Raw genomic sequence first — 20140 nt, 5'->3', positions numbered from 1 at the left:
CATACATTCTGAATTAATTGTTTCAGCTCCTGTGTCATTTGAATTGTTGGTTTGTTCCTTTGACTGGGCCATGTCTTCAGTTTTCCTAGTATGATTTGTTATTTTTTGCTGGCGTCTAGGCATTTAATTACCGTAATTAGTTTTTTCTGCAGATTGCTTTCACTTCTTTTATCTAGGGTTTTCTTGCTGGATGAATTTGTTGTCTATCTGTTCTTTGACATTCTGTTCAGCTTTATCTGAGCCTTTAGCTTAAGTTTTGTTTAACAGAGGAGAATTTTTCAGTACTTGTTTTCTTGTTTCTTGCCTTGCTTGTGTGGTGCCTTCCCCCCGCCCCCACAGTTACGAGGGTCTACTTAGATATTATAGACTCCAGCCAGATTTTCCCAGACCAAACTGGCCTCCTATCAGGAGGAAAGAGTCACCTGCATTGGTTTTCCCTGAGAGTGAGACCCAGCAGGTTGAAAGACTTTCCTGTGAAGTCTCTGGGCTCTGTTTTTCTTATCCTGCCCAGTATGTGGTGCTTGTCTGACTGCAGGTCCCACCAGCATAAGATGATGCGGTACCTTTAACTTTGGCAGACTCTCCCTGCTGGGGGCGTGGTAGAGACAGAGGAGAGGTTGTAGGCTGGTTTTAATGGCTTCAAATTACCAAGCCCTGGTGTCTGAATTCCTTGATGGAGGGATTCCACCTGGGTGGGGCTTCACCCCTCCCCTGGGGAAGGCACAAGCTCCAGATAAGCCCCCAAAAGAGCTCACTTCTGCCTATGTCTGGGGCAGTTGCAGCCTGAAAAATCCTGCCGCTGTATCCCGAGGCAGTCAAGCCTTTGTAGATGCACAGCCACAAAAACCTGTTTCCTTCTTTTTTTTTTTTTTTTCCTCTTTTTTCTGTCAGTCCTGCCCCCTTGGCGCCAGGGCAAAAATGAGCATCCTCCGCTTTGATCAAGTTCACCTAAGCTGGGGGCCTATTTTTAGTAATCAGAATTTGTTAATTAGTTCCACAGTTGGCGTTTGATTGTTCCCAGTCCCTGCTGCTTGTAAAGTCCTTTCCTTTCCCCTCTGGGTAGTGGCCTGTTGGGGAAGGGTGCTGGCCACCGCAGCTTTGGGAACTCACAGTTCTGGGGGGGCTCGCAGTTGGTCCAGCTGGTCCAGACTGGGGTACGCTGTGTGTCCGGTCACTATCGTGGCTCTGGGACCTGTTCTGTACTGTTTCTGGTTATTTAGTAGTTGTTCTGGAGGACGAACTAAAATGTGCACATTGTTAAGCCGCCATCTTGACCTGGAAGTCCGAAGGTGACATTGTAAAATATTAATTACCATCTATTTTCAGCACCCTGCGATGACATTCCTTTGTGCTTCCTCATGCAAAAACATTTTTAAAATTTGTACATTGTACATTTAGTCACTATTACTATACACTCTAGGCATTCCTAGATTATACCATCTCAATCTTTAACATCTATCTTTCTTTCTGATTTCATTTATGTCCCCAGCCGTCCTCCCTCTGTCATTCTCACATGCAGTTTCATTCAGTGTTTTAACAGAATTGTATTAAGTTAGGTAGTATTGTGCTGTCCATTTCTGAGTTTTTATATCCAGTCCTGTTGCACAGTCTGTATCCCTTCAGCTCCAGTTACCCAATATCTTACCCTGTTTCTATCTCCTGATGGTCTCTGTTACGAACAAAATATTCTAAGTTTATTCTCTAATGTTAGTTCATATCAGTGAGACTGTATAGTATTTGTCCTTTAGTTTTTGGCTAGTCTCACTCACCATAATGTTCTCAAGGTCCATCCATGTTGTTACATACTTCATAAGCTTATTCTGTCTTAAAGCTGCATAATATTCCATCATATGTATATACCACAGTTTGTTTAGCCACTTGTTTGTTGATGGACATTTTGGCTGTTTCCATCTCTTTGCAATTGTAAATAATGGTGCTATAAACATTGATGTGCAAATGTCCATTTGTGTCTTTGCCCTTATGTCCTCTGAGTAGATACCTAGCAATGGTATTGCTGGGTCATATGTAAATTCTATATTCAGCCTTTTGAGGAACCGCCAAACTGCCTTCCACAGCGGTTGCACCATTTGACATTCCCAACAGTGAATAAGTGTGCCTCTTTCTCCACATCCTCTCTAGCACTTGTCATTTTCTGTTTTGTTGATAATGGCCATTCTGGTGGATGTGAGATGATATCTCATTGTGGTTTTAATTTGCATTTCTCTAATGGCCAGGGATGTTTAGCATCTCTTCATGTGCCTTTTGGCCATTTGTATTTCCTCTTTTGAGAAGTGTCTGTTCAAGTCTTTTTCCATTTTGTAATTGGATTGGCTGCCTTTTTGTTGTTGAGTTGAACAATCTCTTTATAAATTCTGGATACTTGACCTTTATCTGATATGTCATTTCCAAATATTGTCTCCCATTGTGTATGCTGTCTTTTTACTTTCTTGATGAAGTTCTTTGATGCAGAGAAGTGTTTAATTTTGAGGAGTTTCCATTTATTTCCTTCTGCAGTGCTCTTGCTTTGGGTCTAAGGTCTGTAAAGCTGCCTCCAATTATAACATTTATAAGATGTTTCCCTACATTTTCCTCTAACTGTTTTATGGTCTTAGACCTAATGTTTAGATCTTTGATCCATTTTGAGTTAACTTTTGTATGGGGTGTGAAATACAGGTCCTGTTTCATTCTTTTGCATATGGATATCCAGTTCTCTAGGCACCACTTATTGAAGAGACTGTTCTGTCCCAAATGAGTTGGCTTGACTGCCTTATCAAAGATCAAATGTCCATAGATGAGAGGGTCTATATTTGAACACTCTATTCGATTCCATTGGTTGATGTATCTATCTTTATGCCAGTACCATGCTGTTTTGACCACTGTGGCTTCATAATATGCCTTAAAGTCAGGCAGCGTTAGACCTCCAACTTCGTTTTTTTCTCCTCAAGATACTTTTAGCAATTCGGGTCACCCTGCCCTTCCAGATACATTTGCTTATTGGTTTTTCTATTTCTGAAAAGTAAGTTGTTGGGATTTTGATTGGTATTGCGTTGAATCTGTAAATCAATTTAGGTAGAATTGACATCTTAACTATATTTAGTCTTCCAATCCATGAACACAGTATGCCCTTCCATCTATTTAGGTCTCTTGTGATTTCTTTTAACAGTTTCTTGTAGTTTTCTTTGTATAGGTCTTTTGTCTCTTTAGTTAAATTTATTCCTAAGTGTTTTATTCTTTTAGTTGCAATTGTAAATGGAATTTGTTTGTTGATTTCCCCCTCAGCTTGTTCATTACTAGTGTATAGAAACACTACAGATTTTTGAATGTTGATCTTGTGACCTGCCACTTTGCTGTACTTGTTTATTAGCTCTAGTAGTTTTGCTGTGGATTTTTCAGGGCTTTTGACATATAGTATCATATCATCTACAAACAGTGATAATTGTACTTCTTCCTTTCCAAATTTGATGCCTTTTATTTCTTTTTCTTTTCTAATTGCTCTGTCTAGAACTTCCAACACAATGTTGAAAAACAGTGGTGATAGTGGACATCCTTGTCTGTGGACATCCTTGTCTTGTTCCTGATCTTAAGGGGAAAGTTTTCAGTTTTTCCCCATTGAGGACGATATTAGCTGTGGGTTTTTCATATATTCCCTTTATCATTTTAAGGAAATTCCCTTGTATTCCTATCCTTTGAAGTGTTTTTGTTTTTTCAGACTTTCCATTTCTTCTTTTTGTTCATTCCTTGCCTTCTTCATATCCTCCCTGAATTCATTGATTTGGTTTTTGATGAGTTTTTCCATGTCTGTTTGTATATTCTGAATTAATTCTTTCAGCTCCTGTATCTCATTTGAATTGTTGGTTTGTTCCTTTGACTGGGCCATATCTTCAATTTTCCTGGTGTGATTTGTTATTTTTTGCTGGTGTCTAGACATTTAATTACCTTAATTAGTTTATTCTGGAGATTGCTTTCATTTCTCTTACCTAGGGTTTTCTTGCTAGATGAATTTGTGGTCTTATCTGTTCTTTGACCTTCAGTTTAGCTTTTTCTGGATCTCTAGCTTAGTTTATTTTTCAGTTCTTGTTTTCTTGTTTCTTGCCCTGCTTGTATGGTGCCTTTTCTCTCCCCACCCTTAGGAGGGTCTGCGAAGGAAGGTATTATAGACTCCAGCCGAGTTTTCCCTGACTAAACTGGCCTCCTATCAGAGGGACGGAGTCACCTGCATCAGTTTTCCCTGAGGGTGAGACCCAGCAGGTTGAAAGACTTTGCTGTGAAGTCTCTGGGCTCTGTTTTTCTTATCCTGCTCAGTATGTGGTGCGTCTGCCTGCGGGTTGCACCAGCAAAAGATGTTGCGGCACTTTTAACTTTGGAAGAGTCTCCCTGCTGGGAGCGTGGTGGAGATGGAGGATAGGTTGTAGGCTGGTTTTAAGGGCTTTAAATTGCCAAGCCCTGGGGCCTGAATTCCTTGAGAGAGAGATTCCACCTGAGTTGGGCTTCACCCCTCCCCTGGGGAAGGCACAGGTGGGAGACAGCCCTGAAAGTAACCCGTTTCTGCCTATGCCTGGGGCAGTTGCAGTCTGAGAAGTCCCACCGCTGAATCCAGAGGCTGGCGAGTGTCCAGAGAAACACAGCCACTGAAACCTCTGTTTCCTCCCCCTTTCCTCTTTTTCCCTGAGCCCAATGAGCGAACTCTGCCTTGACCAGGCTTAGAGTCTCTTTCCTTTCCCCCTGGGATGCCACCTGTGGGGGATGGGCGCTGGGCGCCAGGCACCGTGGCTTGGGGAGCTCACGGTTTTGGGGAGGCTTGCAGCCGGTCCAGCTAGTCCAGGCTGGGGTGCGCTGTGTTTGGTCACTGACGTGGCTCCGGGAGCTGTTCTGTACTGTTTCTGGTTATTTAGTAGTTGTTCTGGAGGACGAACTAAAATGCGCACATTGCTAAGCCGCCATCTTGGCCCCCCCAGCTTCAACCCATTAACATTAATGTTATTACAGTACGTGTAGTACTTTCTTCTACCATTTTGCCTTTTGGGTTTTATTTGTCATATCTAATTTTTCTTCTTTTTACCTTTACTGGTAGTCTTCCTTTCTACACTCTTCACCACACCTCTTTCTATTGCTCCCTCTAGGTATTTATTGAAGAGCCGGTCTCTTGGTCACAAATTTTCTCAGTGATTTTTTTGTCTGAAAATGTTTTAATTTCTTCCTCATTTTTGAAGGACAATTTTGCTGGATATAGAATTCTTCATTGGCAGTTTTTCTCTTTTAGTTATTTAAATATATCATCCCACTGTCTTCTCGCCTCCATGGCTTCTGCTGAGAAATCTACGCATAGTCTTATTGGGCTTCCCTTGTAGGTGATGGATTGTTTTTCTCTTGCTGCTTTCACGATTCTCTTTGTGTTTGACCTCTAACATTCTGATTAGTAAGTGTCTTGGAGTACGTCTGTTTGGATCTATTCTCTTTGGGGTACGCTGTACTTCTTGGATCTGTAATTTTAAGTCTTTCTTAAAGATTTGGGAGATTTTCAGTGATAATTTCCTGTATTAGTTTTTCTCCTCCTTTTCCCTTCTATTCTTCTTCTGGGACACCCACAACACATATATTCGTGCGCTTCATATTGTCATTCAATTCCCTGAATCCCTGCTCATATTTTTCCATATAGTTTCTTTTTCTTGTAGAATTTCAGATGTTTTTTCCTCCAGTTCACTAACCGTATCTTTTTCCTCTCGAAATCTGACATTGTAGGTTTCATTGTTTTTTTCATCTCTTCTACTGTACTTTTCATTCCCATAAGTTCTGTGATTTGTTTTTTCAGACTTTCGATTTCTTCTTTTTGTTCATTCCTTGCCTTCTTTATATCCTCTCCCAATTCATTGATTTGATTTTTGATGAGGTTTTCCATGTCTGTTCATACATTCTGAATTAATTGTTTCAACTCCTGTATCTCATTTGAGTTGTTGGTTTATTCCTTTGACTGGACCATATCTTCAACTTTCCTAGTGTGATTTGTTATTTTTACTGGAGTCTAGGCATGTAATTACCTTAATTAGTTTATTCTGGAGATGGTTTTCACTTCTTTTACCTAGGGTTTTCTTGCTGGATGAATTTGTTGCCTCTCTGTTCTTTGACATTTGGTTCAGCTTTTTCTGGACATCTAGCTTAGGTTTTGTTTAACTGAAGAGAATTTTTCAGTTCTTGTTTTCTTGTTTCTTTCTGACTGGGATTTTGATAAGGATTGTTTGAATCCATTAGTCAAGTTGGGGAATATTGCCATCTTAACAATATGAAGTCTTCCAGTCAAGGACCAGGATACCTTTCCAGTTATTTTGTTCATATTCAGTTTATTTCAGTGACTTTTTTGTAGTTTTCAGTGTTCAAGTCTTGTACTTTTTTTGTTAAAGTACTTTTTTGATGTATTTTGTTAATTTTATTTTTGGATTGTTCATAGTTATGGAAATGCAATTTTTCTTTTTTTTTTTGCATGGCCATGCACTGAGAATCGAACCTTGGTCACCGGCTTGGCAGGCGAGAACTCTGCCACTGAGCCACTGTGGTCCACCCTGCAATTGGTTTTTGTATATTGATGTTTTATCCTGTAGTCATGCTATACCTATTTGTTAGCTCTAGTAGCTTTTTGTAGTTTCTTGGGATTTTCTGTATAACTGCAAATAGAGACTTCTGAACCTTTCAAGTTATTTAATCTTTGAAGATTAGGCTATGTGATAAAGATTTCCTTTGTAAGGTATGAGAATTGTCAAACAGGTACTCTGCTAACATAACTCATTTTATCAGTATCCTAGGATTTGTTTAAGTGAATGTAGTAAAATTATGGTAATCAAATCTCTGAGGAATAAGCTTGTTTAGAGATACAGAATATTCTAGATAGCTTTAAATTTTGGAGTGTTAGTTTCATTTGATTGTATTGGTGAAAATCTTTCTGAAATAGGTGTGCATTTACCTGTCTTCAAGTTTGTGTGGTATGGGCAGTGTAGGAAGGACTAATGTGATTGAGTGTCCATTATGTGCTAGATACTCTAGTTGATACATTACATATCTCTCATTTAAATCTTACAGATCTGTGAGATAGATTGTGATGTCCTTTTTTTCTAAATTAGAAAATAGGTCAAGTGCTATGTTAGATCACATGACTAGGCAAGTCTTGGAACTAGGATTCAAATCTAGCCTCCCTAGCTCTCTAATCTCACTTTTCTCTGAATACAGTATACATATTTAGGATTACTTTTATCAAGGTCAGTAGTATAATACACTGAAGATGGGGATAGAGATGTCATGGCACTAAACAATTAAAAGACTCTGGACTTAAGTTTCTTGAAAGAGTCTTTCTTTTTTGTGTTCTTTTTTTCTCCATTATTTACATGAGTTTGTGAGATATATAAAATAGACTTCCTTTTTGTAAAATTAATAAGTACATCATCCTTATTCTGAGTTTTTTTGATCCTCCAGAAAATCATGGACATCTTTATTATTTCTGTGCCCTTTGTCTTATTAGCATATTTAAAGTTTTGTGATTTTCAAATTGCTGTCTTAATGATCATAGTTTCTTTGTAATGTCCACTGCATTAGAGACTCCAGGCAACATAATCAGAAGTGCCCAGTTGAGCCCAGTGAACCTGTAGAAATAAAGCCACTATGTGAAATTTTTAAAAAGTTGTTTTTTAAATCACTAAGTCTTGCGGTGGTTTGTTAAACAGGAATAGATAATTGAAACATGGTCCCCGTTTATCTCTTAAATTTTTCTTTTTATAATTGAGACACAATTTGCATACAGTGAAATGAACAGATCTTAAGTATACTATTAGAAGAGTTTTGACGTATCTATAAACCTTTGAAACCTCATTCAGCATATAGAAAGTTTTCATCACTCCAGAAAATATCCTCATATTTCCTCCTGATCAGTTCCTACGTCGCTACCTCTCATAGACAATCACTGTTTTGAGTCCATTATTGAATGGCCAGTTTTCCAAGTGTCCAATCTGTCAAATATACTTACTTTCTTAAACTGTTTAGTTTTATTTAGTTAGTTTCGTTGAGACATCATAGCAATGTTTAGTTGTCTCTGTCTCACCTCTATGCTGCCTAGAGACTGAGAGGTGAGAAGCCACAACCATACAAGTTTTTAGATGCTGACAGTTCTGTAGGAAGTTGAAAGATGCTGAAAGTTTAATAGGAAATTGGAAGAATTAAGAGTTAGCAGCTAAAGTGGGTGGTTAGTGGTTGGAAAATGGACATCTGTGGTGGACTGCTCTATATACTACTTTCAGACATTTGTTTGAAATAATGAAATTATAATAGATTTCCTCAGGAACCTTCAGTGATCCACTCTTGGTCATAAGCATTAGTCTGTTATGTAATCTTTCCCATAAATTACTTCATTGGGATATTCAAATACTTTAACCCTTTTTTGTAATTATAGAATGGAAGGAAATAGAAGAAATTGGTAACATTTATTTTTCCTTTTGGAATTTGGTGTCAGGGAAATTAGGGTAGAATTTCTGCCTTTTTGAAATTGTACCATAAGAACATTGGCATCTGTTTGAAAATAAATAAAAATCAAGACTTTTCTTTCTCATGTTCTTTAAATTGATAGACGTAGGCTGAAATACTTAGTTGTTTTTTTGCAAATTACATGAATGAGCTGTATTTTCAGCTCATTGCCCAAATATGTGCAACTATGGTAAAAAAAAATGCACATCCATAATTGGTAATTAATGGTTTGATTAAGTAAACAAAATGCTGGCCTTTAACCTGAAATCTTTTAGTTGCAAAATATTTTTTTCTTTTTTCCTTTAGGTTGGGTGTTGAAAACAAAGACGTATTTTAGTAGAAATTCTCCTGTCTTATTGCTTGGGAAATGTTACCATTTTAAATATGAAGGCAAGTGCTAAATTTGTAAATCATTAAAACATCTTTATATAAATTTATTGCATAACTGTTCTCATTTTATTTTTAGGTTAATCTGCTTTTGGCATATTTCTTTTAAGTGCCTTTAGTTTATATAACACACAATATACTTTCAAATGGTTTGAGTTTCTTGTGAACTCCTTGAGGATAAGGATCATATCCTTTTTTCTTATAGTCCTTATATTTTTTGGTTTATAATGTGGGTACTAAATAAATATTACTTGAATGGTTATCTTAATATTCTTTATCATGTTCTCTGATGATAACTTTGAAGTATATATTAAAAATAAGAGTATCATCTTTGTTAACCTAAAATGATGATTTTTCCAGTTCTTAAAAATGCTCCATTTTCTGGAATTAACATTTTAATATGATGCTTTTGAATTTCCACATATGCTCAAATTTATAATTGTTTTATATTATTTTATATTTTCTTTTAATAATTAATTTCATGTACTAAGTGCCTGATAAGTGCCAGGCATTATGCTTGGTTCTTTGGGAAATGTCTTTAAATCTTACAACAAGCCTACAAAGGTAGGTTCTGATATCCCCATCTTAAGAATGCAAAGCAGAAGTTAGATAATTTGTCTAAATTCACACAGCTGTTAAATGACAGGTAGGAAATTTAAACCAAGGCCATGTCTCACTTTAATACTGTTGTTCTTTCTACTAACTCCTCTAGTTTTGTTTGTGTGTGTGTGTGTATGAGAGAGAGAGAGAGAGATTGAGAGAGAGGGGAGAGGGGAGGAAGGCAAGGATGGAGGATGAAGGAGAGAGAGGGAGAAAAAATCAATGTGATAGTATGTGATTATCTAGGCTTTTATTTATTTTAAGATGAACTATTTTGATATATAATTTATCAGCAATTTTATGAAACATTTCTTAGCATTTATAATGTGCTGGGCAGTATTCTAAATGATTTACATGTATTAACTCATTGAATACCCACATTCGTCTTGTAAAGTGGGTAGTATTATTGTCCTCATTTTACAGATGAGGGAAAGAAAGTTTAGGTAATCTTCTAAAGTCACAAAATTAATCTATGTTGGGGCCTGCTTTTTTTTTTTTTTTGGCATGGACAGGCTCTCGGGCCTGAATTTGAAGCCAGTAGTCTGAGTCCAGTACCTGTGATACTAACCAGTCCTGTATAATTAAAATGTTTTTATCTTCGTACTTCATATTTGTCTCTCTGCTCATATTTGATGGCTAACTACTGGTGTGTGTGCACGTGTGGGTATATATGATTTTTATTCAGTACCTAGTAACATTCAAATTAAAAACAAATTTCTGATTACAAAATTAGTGTAATTTTTTTTTTGATAGAAAGTTTAGAAAGTAAGCTAAGTACATAAAGAAAATAAAAATCACCTTGCTACTTAGAGATAATCAGTCACTTTGCTGTATATTTTCCTAGTTATTTCCTTTAAATTTTTTTCCTGATTTTAAAAGAAATGCATGTAATTTATTAAAAAAATTAGAAGATATAGAAAATGTAAAGGGAAAATGAAGAAAACTTGTTAGACTATTCCATTGAGGTAACCACTATTAACTTTTTGGTGCATATTCTTCTGGAATTTTATATATCTTTGCAAAAAATGAGGTTATGCTTTATATTTCTATATCTATACTTATATATAGATATAGAAATGTGATCAGACTGAATAATATATTGTAGCCATCTTTCCATATCACTTGAAAAATTTTTTTTAGATTTTTTAAAACTTTTTATTGTATAATATAATATATACACAAAGCAAAGAAAGAAAAAACAGTAGTTTTCATAGCACTCTTCAGCAGGTAGTTACAGGACAGATCCCAGTGTTTGTCATGGGCTACCATACCGTCATCTCAGAGTTTTCTTTCTAGCTACTCCAGAACTCCGTATCACTTTTAATAACTCCAGAATAAATGTACCATAATTTATTGACCTCGTCTTCTTTGGTAGATATTTGTATTGTTTATTTTTTTATTAGGTTAAACAATGCAGCAGTGTTCTTATAGCTAAAGCTTAATTTGCAAGTATACTTATTTCTTTAGGATAAATTCCTAGAATTTCTGGGTCAAAGGGCATGCACATTTTAAGATTTTATATGCATATTGTAAGATTGTCTCCAGCAGTGTGTTCACATTGCCTCCAGAAGTGTGTACTTATTTCCTTTTCCTCATATCTTGTCCAACACTGAAGATAAAAATTAAAAAAAAAAAATCTCTGCTATACTGAAAGGTAAAACATTTTTACCTGATTTTATTTTGCTTTATTTGAGTCCTAGTAACTGTTACATATAGCTATTGGGTTCTTCTGCAGTTTTATTGTTTATATCATTGCCCAAATTTGCTTTTATGATCAGCCAAAATACAATGGTGCTACTACCTTTTATGAAGATTTTTTTTCCTTGTTTCTGTGCCCTACTTTTGTCCCTGGGCTACAGTGATTTTCTATTGATGTTCCTCAGTCAAAAAAAATTAGGGGGGGGGCCGCGGTGGCTCAGCGGGCAAAGTGCTTGCCTGCTATGCCAGAGGACCTCGGTTCGATTCCCGGCCCCAGCCCATGTAACAAAAACGGAGAAACAGAATACAATAAAACAAGAAAATGTTTAAAGATGTTTCCCTTTCTTCCTTCCTTCCTTCCTTCTATCCTTCCTTCCTTCTCTCTGTCTTTCCTTTAAAAAAAAAAAAAAAAAAAAAAAAAAAAAAAATTAGGACGGGGGAACCTTACCTCTCCCCAGCTTGTATTAAATCATTTTGGTCCCTGAGATAGAGTTGGTATATTAGAGATAACCCCAAATTGCCGTTTTTCCTTATTGGCTCTATGGGCCATCCTGAGTTGTCTAAGAGAAAACATGGAAATATTCTGGTCAGATGGGCACTGTTCTCTGTGGGAAGATGACGCTTATTAAAAATAAAATAAAATCTTGAATTACCTCCCACATAGATAGCTCACAGATACTCTGGAAATTTTTTTTTTTATTTTGGTATTTAGTCAAGATAGTAGTAACTAGAAGGACCATTTGGATTTATATACTGCAAACCTTTAACATAATATCTTAAATTGGCAAGGGAAAATTATATAAGGAAAAGCACTTGTAGCTTAGAAAAAGTAGCAAGATAAATATAAAACTTGAAAGATCAGGACAGATTTAGCATACTAAAATAATATAATTTTTGCAGAAGTTTTCTAATATCACTGGAAATTAAATAATGGAGCAGAAATCCAGTTTAAGAATCTTGAACTTGTCATTATAAATTAATTCATCGGAGATAACTCAGAGGGTGTGCACAAGCACAGATTCTTAAATTACTCAGAATGTTGTATTTTTTATGTTGAGTAGAGTTTTTTTTCTTTAGAGTGTTCAGACAAATTTTACCTTCTCTGTGTAAGAATAATTAATAATTTCAAAAAATTTAAAGAACTAAAAGAAATAATACAAGGAAGAAAATGCCCTTTTTTCCCTGGATTCTGTCATATCTTCTGCCCTGATAACTAAAGTATACTCTGGCTACTATGAGGAGAGCTGAGTAAGACTGTGTCAGTATGCTGATATCATCAGATTGGGAAGATGGATAGAACTTGAGTCCTTGATTATGTCACTGAGGAAAAGAATTAACCCACCCAGAGCCACCCCTACCTCAGGACTTCTGCTTGTGTATGATAATAAATTCCTTTATTGTTTAAGCCATTTTGAAATGGACTTTGTTTACTGGTAACCAATAGCATCTTTTCTGGTTTGGTCTGTTTCAGAAATAACAGCCTGTATTTCTGTTTCATCACAAGTATCACAATAAGAGTACTTATTTTTATAATTATTTGATATCTCTCATCTGCTGGACTGGAAGGTCCTTGAGAGTAGGGACTGTGTCCATCATACTTTCAGCGGTAACACTAGTGCCTAGAGTGCCTAGTAAACTCCCAATAAGTATCTGTGGAATGAATGCATATCTATGGAATGAATGAATAACCTTATCTTGTTTCCTACTGGTGAACATTAAAGTTATTTCCAATTTTTTTGTTATTTCAAACAATGCTGCCATAAGCATCCTTATCTGTACACATAATGTTATCTGTGTATCTGTATAACAGATATCTTATGTTATCTGTACACATAATGGAGAACTTCCCTAGGGTAAATATTTAAAGGTAGACATGCTGGATATAATGGAGAACTTCCCTAGGGTAAATATTTATAGGTAGAAATGCTGGATCATAAGGTGTGTATATATTCAATTTTTCTAAATACTCTAAAATTTCTCACAAAGATGTTGTACCAGTTTACCCTCCTACCAGCAGGGTTTGAGTTCTTTATATTCTTGCTAATACTTGGATATTATCAAACCATTAAATTTTTGCAAATCAAATGAACAAGAAACAGTATCCTGTTTTAATTTGCATTTCTCTTATTACTTCTCAAGCATTTTATGTTTGACTGGCCATTTAAGTTTCTACTTAAAAATCACCTCTTCATATCTTGGCTTTTTTTTCTTGGGTTGTTCATGTTTTTTATACTGATTTGTAGTTATTTTTTATTTGGAGACTTTTAGTTTCTTTGGCTGCTCAAGCAAATACCATGTAATAGGTTGGCTTAAACAATGGTAATTTATTAGCTCACAATTTTGAATCTAGGAAAAAGTACAAATCAAGGTGTCATCGAGGCAATGCTTACTTCCCAAGGACTGGTGTTCTGGGGCTGGCTGCTGGTGATCTTCAGTGCTGGGCTTCTCTGTCACATGGCAGTGCACATGGCAGTCTTTCCTGGCCACTTTCTTCCCTTCTGGGTTCTGTTGACCTTCAGTTTCTTGCTTCCTGTGGTTTTCATTCTCTCTGTGAAATTTCTTTGTGATTATAAAGGACTCTGGTACTATGATTAAGACCTGTTCTCATTCGGTTGGGCCACACCTTAACTAAAGTAACCTCATCAAATGGTCCTATTTTCCTTGAGTTCACACCCATAAGAATGGATTAAATTTAAGAACATTTTTTTCTGGGGTACGTAGCACCAGACCACCAGAGAGACTAGCCTTTTTCTGATATTCACATATACACATACACACAATCTTTCCTCTGGTTTCCGTGGCAGTACATTATTATGGGTTTAGTCTCTCTCTCTCTCTCTCTCTCTCTCTCTCTCTCTCTCTCTCTCACACACACACACACACACACACACACAATCTTTCCTCTGGTTTCTAAGTAGTATGCTATGATAGGTTTAGTCTCACACACATATACCTATACAGAGAAAAAGAGTATATGCACACACAAGAAAGCACCAGTGTGCACAGCTATCTTCTTTTACTTTCTAGCATGCTATCAAACTTTGTTTATGTTGTCTTGTCATTTAGATAGTTTAAAAATGATATATATGTGTGGTAACATTTTCTGAAAATTTGTATTTGAATATGAATGAATGATTATGCATTTTAAGGATTTTGTAATCGTTAGCTTGTTAGTTTTGGTTTTTTGAGTAAACATCTTCATGACAATAAATACAGATTTTCAGAACTAAATGTGGTTATACACATTTTTACATATTGGTAAATCATGGTGTTTGATATGCAAATAGTATTTCAGAGAGCTATAATATCTAATAATATTCAGGCAAAAAAAGATTTGATATTATGCACACATTGAAGAGTTAATTATATGTGAAATACAGATACTGTTATTAACAACTTTATTATTGATCATACCTTATATTAGTTAGCACTACAGCAAACAGACCATTTCAGTATTCATTCTCATTTGATTAGGCAGAATATTATCATTTTAAATCAGAAAAAAAGGATTAGAAAGAAGGCGACACAATCTATATATATGATAATATAGCTATTGACATTTACTTGATTAATTATTTTTAGACTGTAGTTTATATTTTTATTTTATAGATGAAAATAAAATGTTACCCTCAAGTTCAGGATGTGCAATAGAAGATCATGTAATTTCTGGAAATGTAGAAGAATTTCGTAAAGATTTCATTTCTAGAATATGGCTGACATACCGGGAAGAATTTCCTCAAATAGAGGGCTCATATTTGACAACTGACTGTGGCTGGGGCTGTACATTGAGGACTGGTCAGATGCTGTTGGCTCAGGGACTCGTACTACACTTTCTTGGTAGAGGTAAATCAATCTCTTATTCTTTTTTCTTTTAATTTAACTCCAGCTTTCAAACTGAATAAAATTTCTTGAGATTAATTTCTTGACTCCCTCATATTTTCTCAAGTTGTAATTAATCTGTGTTTTGCATTTTTTATTGAACTGGGACAGGTGTAACTTATATGTAAACATTCATGATTATCTTTTCAAAAAGATAGATGAAACACATCTGTTATCCTTGGTCACCACCCCATAAATTGTTAGTTCAATTTTTGGTAGCTTTTTTTTCTTTTTTTTCTGTTGTTTCTTTGCTTTCATTTGAACTCTGGATTTTCTCTAGTTCAGTAAGTACTGGGGTAGGTCAATAGCAATGACTGGTTAACAACAATGAGAGATAGCTAGGATTTTTGCATTATTTAAATCGAACGTGTTTTTGTATGCTGGTTTCTTTATTTCTCTCTCTATGTCAATAATGCTTTAACATTTTATTTTTATTTCTAAATATGATTTAAAAATTATTTTTTATTTGCTTGAAACTTTATGGTGGTAATGTATGATTTTAATCAGTCCTATTTAGTTGATTAGGCATATTCTCTATATGGTCATCATACTTAGATTTTTGCACCCTCAAAATGTCATTGATATCTACTGTGCCACCTTTCTTACAATTTCTATTAGTCCATTTTTTATAATGTGCACATTTGTAGGAGGATTTTAGTTTACCGTGTTAGGCTATTGTATCTTATGAAGACTTATCAGAGTTTTTTTTTTAAAGTGTTGGACTATTTCCTTGCAATGCACGACAAATATTTAGTAACCTCTCTGTAGAAACTGTTGATAAGATCACTTAAAAAGAATGTTGACGCAAGAGTTAGGTGGATAATGCAAGGAAAAAAGATGTAAAAAAATTGTTCTGGGATAGTTTGTGTGTAGTCTTGTGCAGTCATGGACAGGGATTAGAATTTTTTTCATCATTCTCAAAGGACTTTCAATCTGACTCATTTTGTTAACTTAAAATTATATGTAATTGGGGACTGTGTTATTAAAAACAGTGAAGAAATGTCTATATTTTATTTTGGGGAGATCTTTGATCTTTGATGACTTTATTAACTTTTCATTTCAGTGAATTGGCATTACTCTGTAACAGTGATTAAGTTATTCTGAAAAGAGTTTATAGGAAAAAGTAATTATGAAAAGTTTTCAAATTTCTATGGTTAGACTTCTATTTTAATATATAATTTAAATAAAATCTTTTTTCTGAAGGTATCCTCTCATGAATGCTATGAATGTTAGTAAATATGTTTATTGTGCTTTTGGGTAGTCAAGACTGGGTGTCTGATAAGGAGTACTGGTAATGGGATACAAAAGACTATTCCATCTCAGCACTCTCAGAGAAAATAAACAAGAGCAAATTCCAGAATTGGCCATTTGTACCTGAATTTACTATTTTTCCCTTTTATTTGTTTAATGTTTTCCCTGGTTATATGTAATATATTCCCATTTCAGAAATTTTGGAAACTATAGAAAATCCAGAGAATAATGTTACAACCCAGAAATAAACATCATTGATATATTAGCATTTTTTCTTTATTGGTACCTTTATTTTTATAAGCAGATTTATTCAGATATAATTTCTATACCATAAATTCACTCATTTAAAGTGTACAGTTCAATGCTTTTTAGTGTTATTTCTTAACCATTACCATAATCTAATTTTAGAACATTTTCATCACCCTAAAAAGAAACCCAGACCCATTAGCAGTCACTCCTATAGCCTCTTTTTTTCTATAGGCAACCATTAATCTACTTTCTGTCTCTAAAGATTCGCTTATTCCTGAGTTTACTATTTAAGTTTAGTAAACTAGATTGCTCTAACTGCTACAAGCTGATTTTAGTAAAATTTGGTAAAAAGTCTAAGTATATAAAAGATCTGAATACCTTGATTTGAAATTACTGTAGCTTGGACCTGGCCTGATGCTCTGAACATTGAAAATTCAGACTCTGAATCATGGACTTCCCACACTGTAAAAAAATTTACTGCATCATTTGAAGCATCGCTGTCAGGGGAAAGAGAATTCAGAAACCCAACAATTTCCTTGAAGGAAACAATTGGGAAATATTCTGATGATCATGAAATGCGAAATGAAATTTATCACAGGAAAATCATCTCTTGGTTTGGTGATTCTCCCTTGGCGCTCTTTGGATTACATCAACTAATAGAATATGGAAAGAAGTCTGGGAAAAAAGCTGGAGATTGGTATGGACCAGCTGTGGTTGCTCACATTTTAAGGTAAAATTGTTTTAAAAACTTTTAGCGTATAACAGAGGTCCCTGGACTCAGAGAATTGGCATTGGGTTTTGGAGCTTTTAAAGTCTAACTGTATGAGAATGTTTATAAAGGAGCTTTCCATTTGCTACTAGGGTTAAAAAACAAGGAAATATGAGCACTGATATTGCAACTGTAGTTACATTTAGTTTATCTACTGACAAGCTTTTTCTCTTCCCTATAGAAAGATATCCAAGGTCTCTTACCCATGTTAAACTACCTTATTGAAATGTTCTAAACACTAACTTTTTCAACCTTGGAACATGCAAAACATTAGAGTTTTTTTTTTAAGTAATGTAACCTGGGTTCTGTAATGTAGTGATATGGCAATGAAATGTCAAGAGCTAAAATTGATGTTTTTAGTATTTCTTTTCACACTTTAAATTCTTATGAATTCTAACTATGGGACATTAATATTATAATTATATCATAGTAAATATAAAGGGCCTATGACATTCAGGGTGGTTAGAAAAAAATCGAAAGTCAAATTTCCCTATACTTAACTTTTCATATGCCATTTATTTGGCTACTCCTTAAGGTTTTTTCTTTAATTGTGTTATGTGTTGTATTTCCCAATATTATCATAAATTGGACTATTTGTATGTCATCTAAGTGTAGTATGTTTTGGTAAATTTACTCCATTTCGAATAAAATATATATTTGAATTATAAAACATTTTTGCATATAACATGCCTTTATATTTTATAGGCCAGATACTTTACAGTTGAAAAAGTATTTGCTTCATGTTGTTAATTGGGTTAGTTTTTAATAATAATATCAAGTCCAATTTGATATGACATTTATAATAGCATAATCATAAAAGCATAGTTTCTACTCTTTAGATTATATATTTTATACCTCAGTTTGGTCAACAGACTTTTTCCATAAATTGCCAAAAGGTTAATATTTTATGTCTTGTGGGCCTAATGAGGTCTCTGTTGAACATTCTTCTTTGTTTTTACAAGCCTTTAAACTGTAAGGACCATTCTTAGCTTGCAGGCTGTATCAACATTGGCCGTGGGCTATATCTGATGTGTGGACCATAGTTTGCCGATCCCTATTCTAGACTAGCCCATAGAAACATGAATAATCAGACATGTTAAGTTAAAGAATTTATAAAGATACAGTTAAATAAAAAATTTGTTCTCCCACAATTTGCATAATTCATTTTTAGCAATACTGTTATTGTGATTTTTTTTCACATCAACATGATCCATTGAGAACATTATATTCAATTAGAAATATTTTTCAATTTGCAGTTTTATTTATAGGTTTCCAGGACTTAACATGAAGGAATTCATTTGTTTAGGTCATAGAGGTTTTTTTTTTTTTTAAGTGAAGATTGACATTTTAATTATTACATTTAATTGGATGATACATTGCCAAACTGAGGTTTTGCTACCCCTGTTTTCATCTAAGGAGGGAATAATAAATACCTCTCCCCAAGTCTCAACATGCAGAAGGGGAAACAAATACTATTAAATCACACTATGTGAGTCTTGCTTGGTCAGTGGTCAGTAGATATAAATATTTCCATAGCACTCAATGTGACTTTAGAGCTTTCAAACATTTGGATATAAAATAAATTTTATTTGTTTATTAATGTTTTTTTAAAATTGTGAAATATATATATAAAAAAGCAATAAATTTCCTAGTACATTTTAACAAGTAGTTATAGAACAGATTTTAAAGCTACAGTTTCATGATTTTTCGTTTTTACTTCTAGCTTCTCCAAGACACTGGAGACCAAAAGAAATATCAATAGAATGATTCAGTAGTTGTACTTATTTGTTAACATAGAGGTTTTTGAATGAAGGAAAAAAAAAGTCATGCTATTGTTTTAAAAAAAAAGATTTTCTTTGTAACAGAGGACAGAATATTCAGTAATTGGTTTCTACTGAGTAAAGGAAATGAATATAAAGCCAAGCTTGAAGCATATGAAAATACCACTGTTAGAAAATGTTGAAAACAGCCAAGTGAGTGGTTAAGAGAAATCTTTTTTGTTTTTGGTACAGTTTTATGCCTAAGAATTCTTTTAAATATATTTTATAATTTATGCTTTAATTTTCTTTTGAGTAATTCAGTGTAATATTCAACTTTGAAAATTTTGACTTCGTTTCCAATACCATTCAGATGATACGTTTTGAAACCAGACATAATTAGGAAGGAAATTCAATAAAATAATGACCATTTTCCCCCCTTAAGTCTTTAGTTACCAACTAGAAATGTTACTTAGGATTTTAAAGAATGATGCTTGTTATTTTCTTAGAAAAGCAGTTGAAGAAGCAAGACACCCTGATTTACAAGGAATAACTATTTATGTTGCTCAAGATTGTACAGGTGAGGAATGTATATAGTTGTAATTTTATCTGTTTTATTTGATAAAAAATTTTCACATATATTTAGCTTGTCCTTTCAGTTAGACATGTTATCATCTTTTTTTTTTTCCTGTGCCTATGAACATATTATTGCCTTTGTTTAGAATTCCTCTTGCATTTTTTACCCTTGTTAACTCTTATTCATTCTTTAAGAACAAGCTCACACTTTTGGTGAAGCTTCCCCAGCTGCCATCAGGCAGAATTAGTTTATTTTTCCTTTGTACTCTGTAACAGTTTGGAAATACATCTATTAAATATTGTACTTGCCACTTCGTAATGATCTGTTTTTCCCTGTAGATAAGTTAGCAAGGAGAAGAAGAACAACAGAATTTTGGTTGACAGTCACTGTTGTAAGAGAGCCTTTGCACAGAACTGGACTATGTCATAGCCTTTACATATGTTGAGAGAGGGGGAAAAATATAAAAACTGTTGA

The 20140-nt window shown here is 34.6% G+C and overlaps 1 protein-coding gene across 7 annotated transcripts in view; it reads left to right on the top strand.

Moving 5' to 3' along the window:
• ATG4C (autophagy related 4C cysteine peptidase) overlaps positions 1-20140 on the top strand; it is a 137375-nt gene that overhangs the window by 54737 nt on the left and 62498 nt on the right. For 6 of the 7 annotated variants that reach the window (XR_013159443.1, XM_077120753.1, XM_077120750.1 and 3 more), the window contains 4 exons: positions 8806-8889; positions 14794-15027; positions 16963-17293; positions 19599-19669. Coding sequence is in view for 6 of the 7 variants with exons in the window: in XM_077120750.1 (XP_076976865.1) it covers positions 8806-8889; positions 14794-15027; positions 16963-17293; positions 19599-19669 (720 nt within the window). In the remaining variant the exon portion in view is untranslated. The remainder of the gene's footprint in view (positions 1-8805; positions 8890-14793; positions 15028-16962; positions 17294-19598; positions 19670-20140) is intronic. The other variant, XM_077120752.1, reaches the window with a different exon arrangement.

The sequence above is a fragment of the Tamandua tetradactyla genome, chromosome 11 (genome assembly GCF_023851605.1).
Source record: "Tamandua tetradactyla isolate mTamTet1 chromosome 11, mTamTet1.pri, whole genome shotgun sequence".
In the NCBI taxonomy this organism is placed as follows: Eukaryota; Metazoa; Chordata; class Mammalia; order Pilosa; family Myrmecophagidae; genus Tamandua; species Tamandua tetradactyla.
This window is presented reverse-complemented; position numbering and strand designations above follow the sequence as displayed.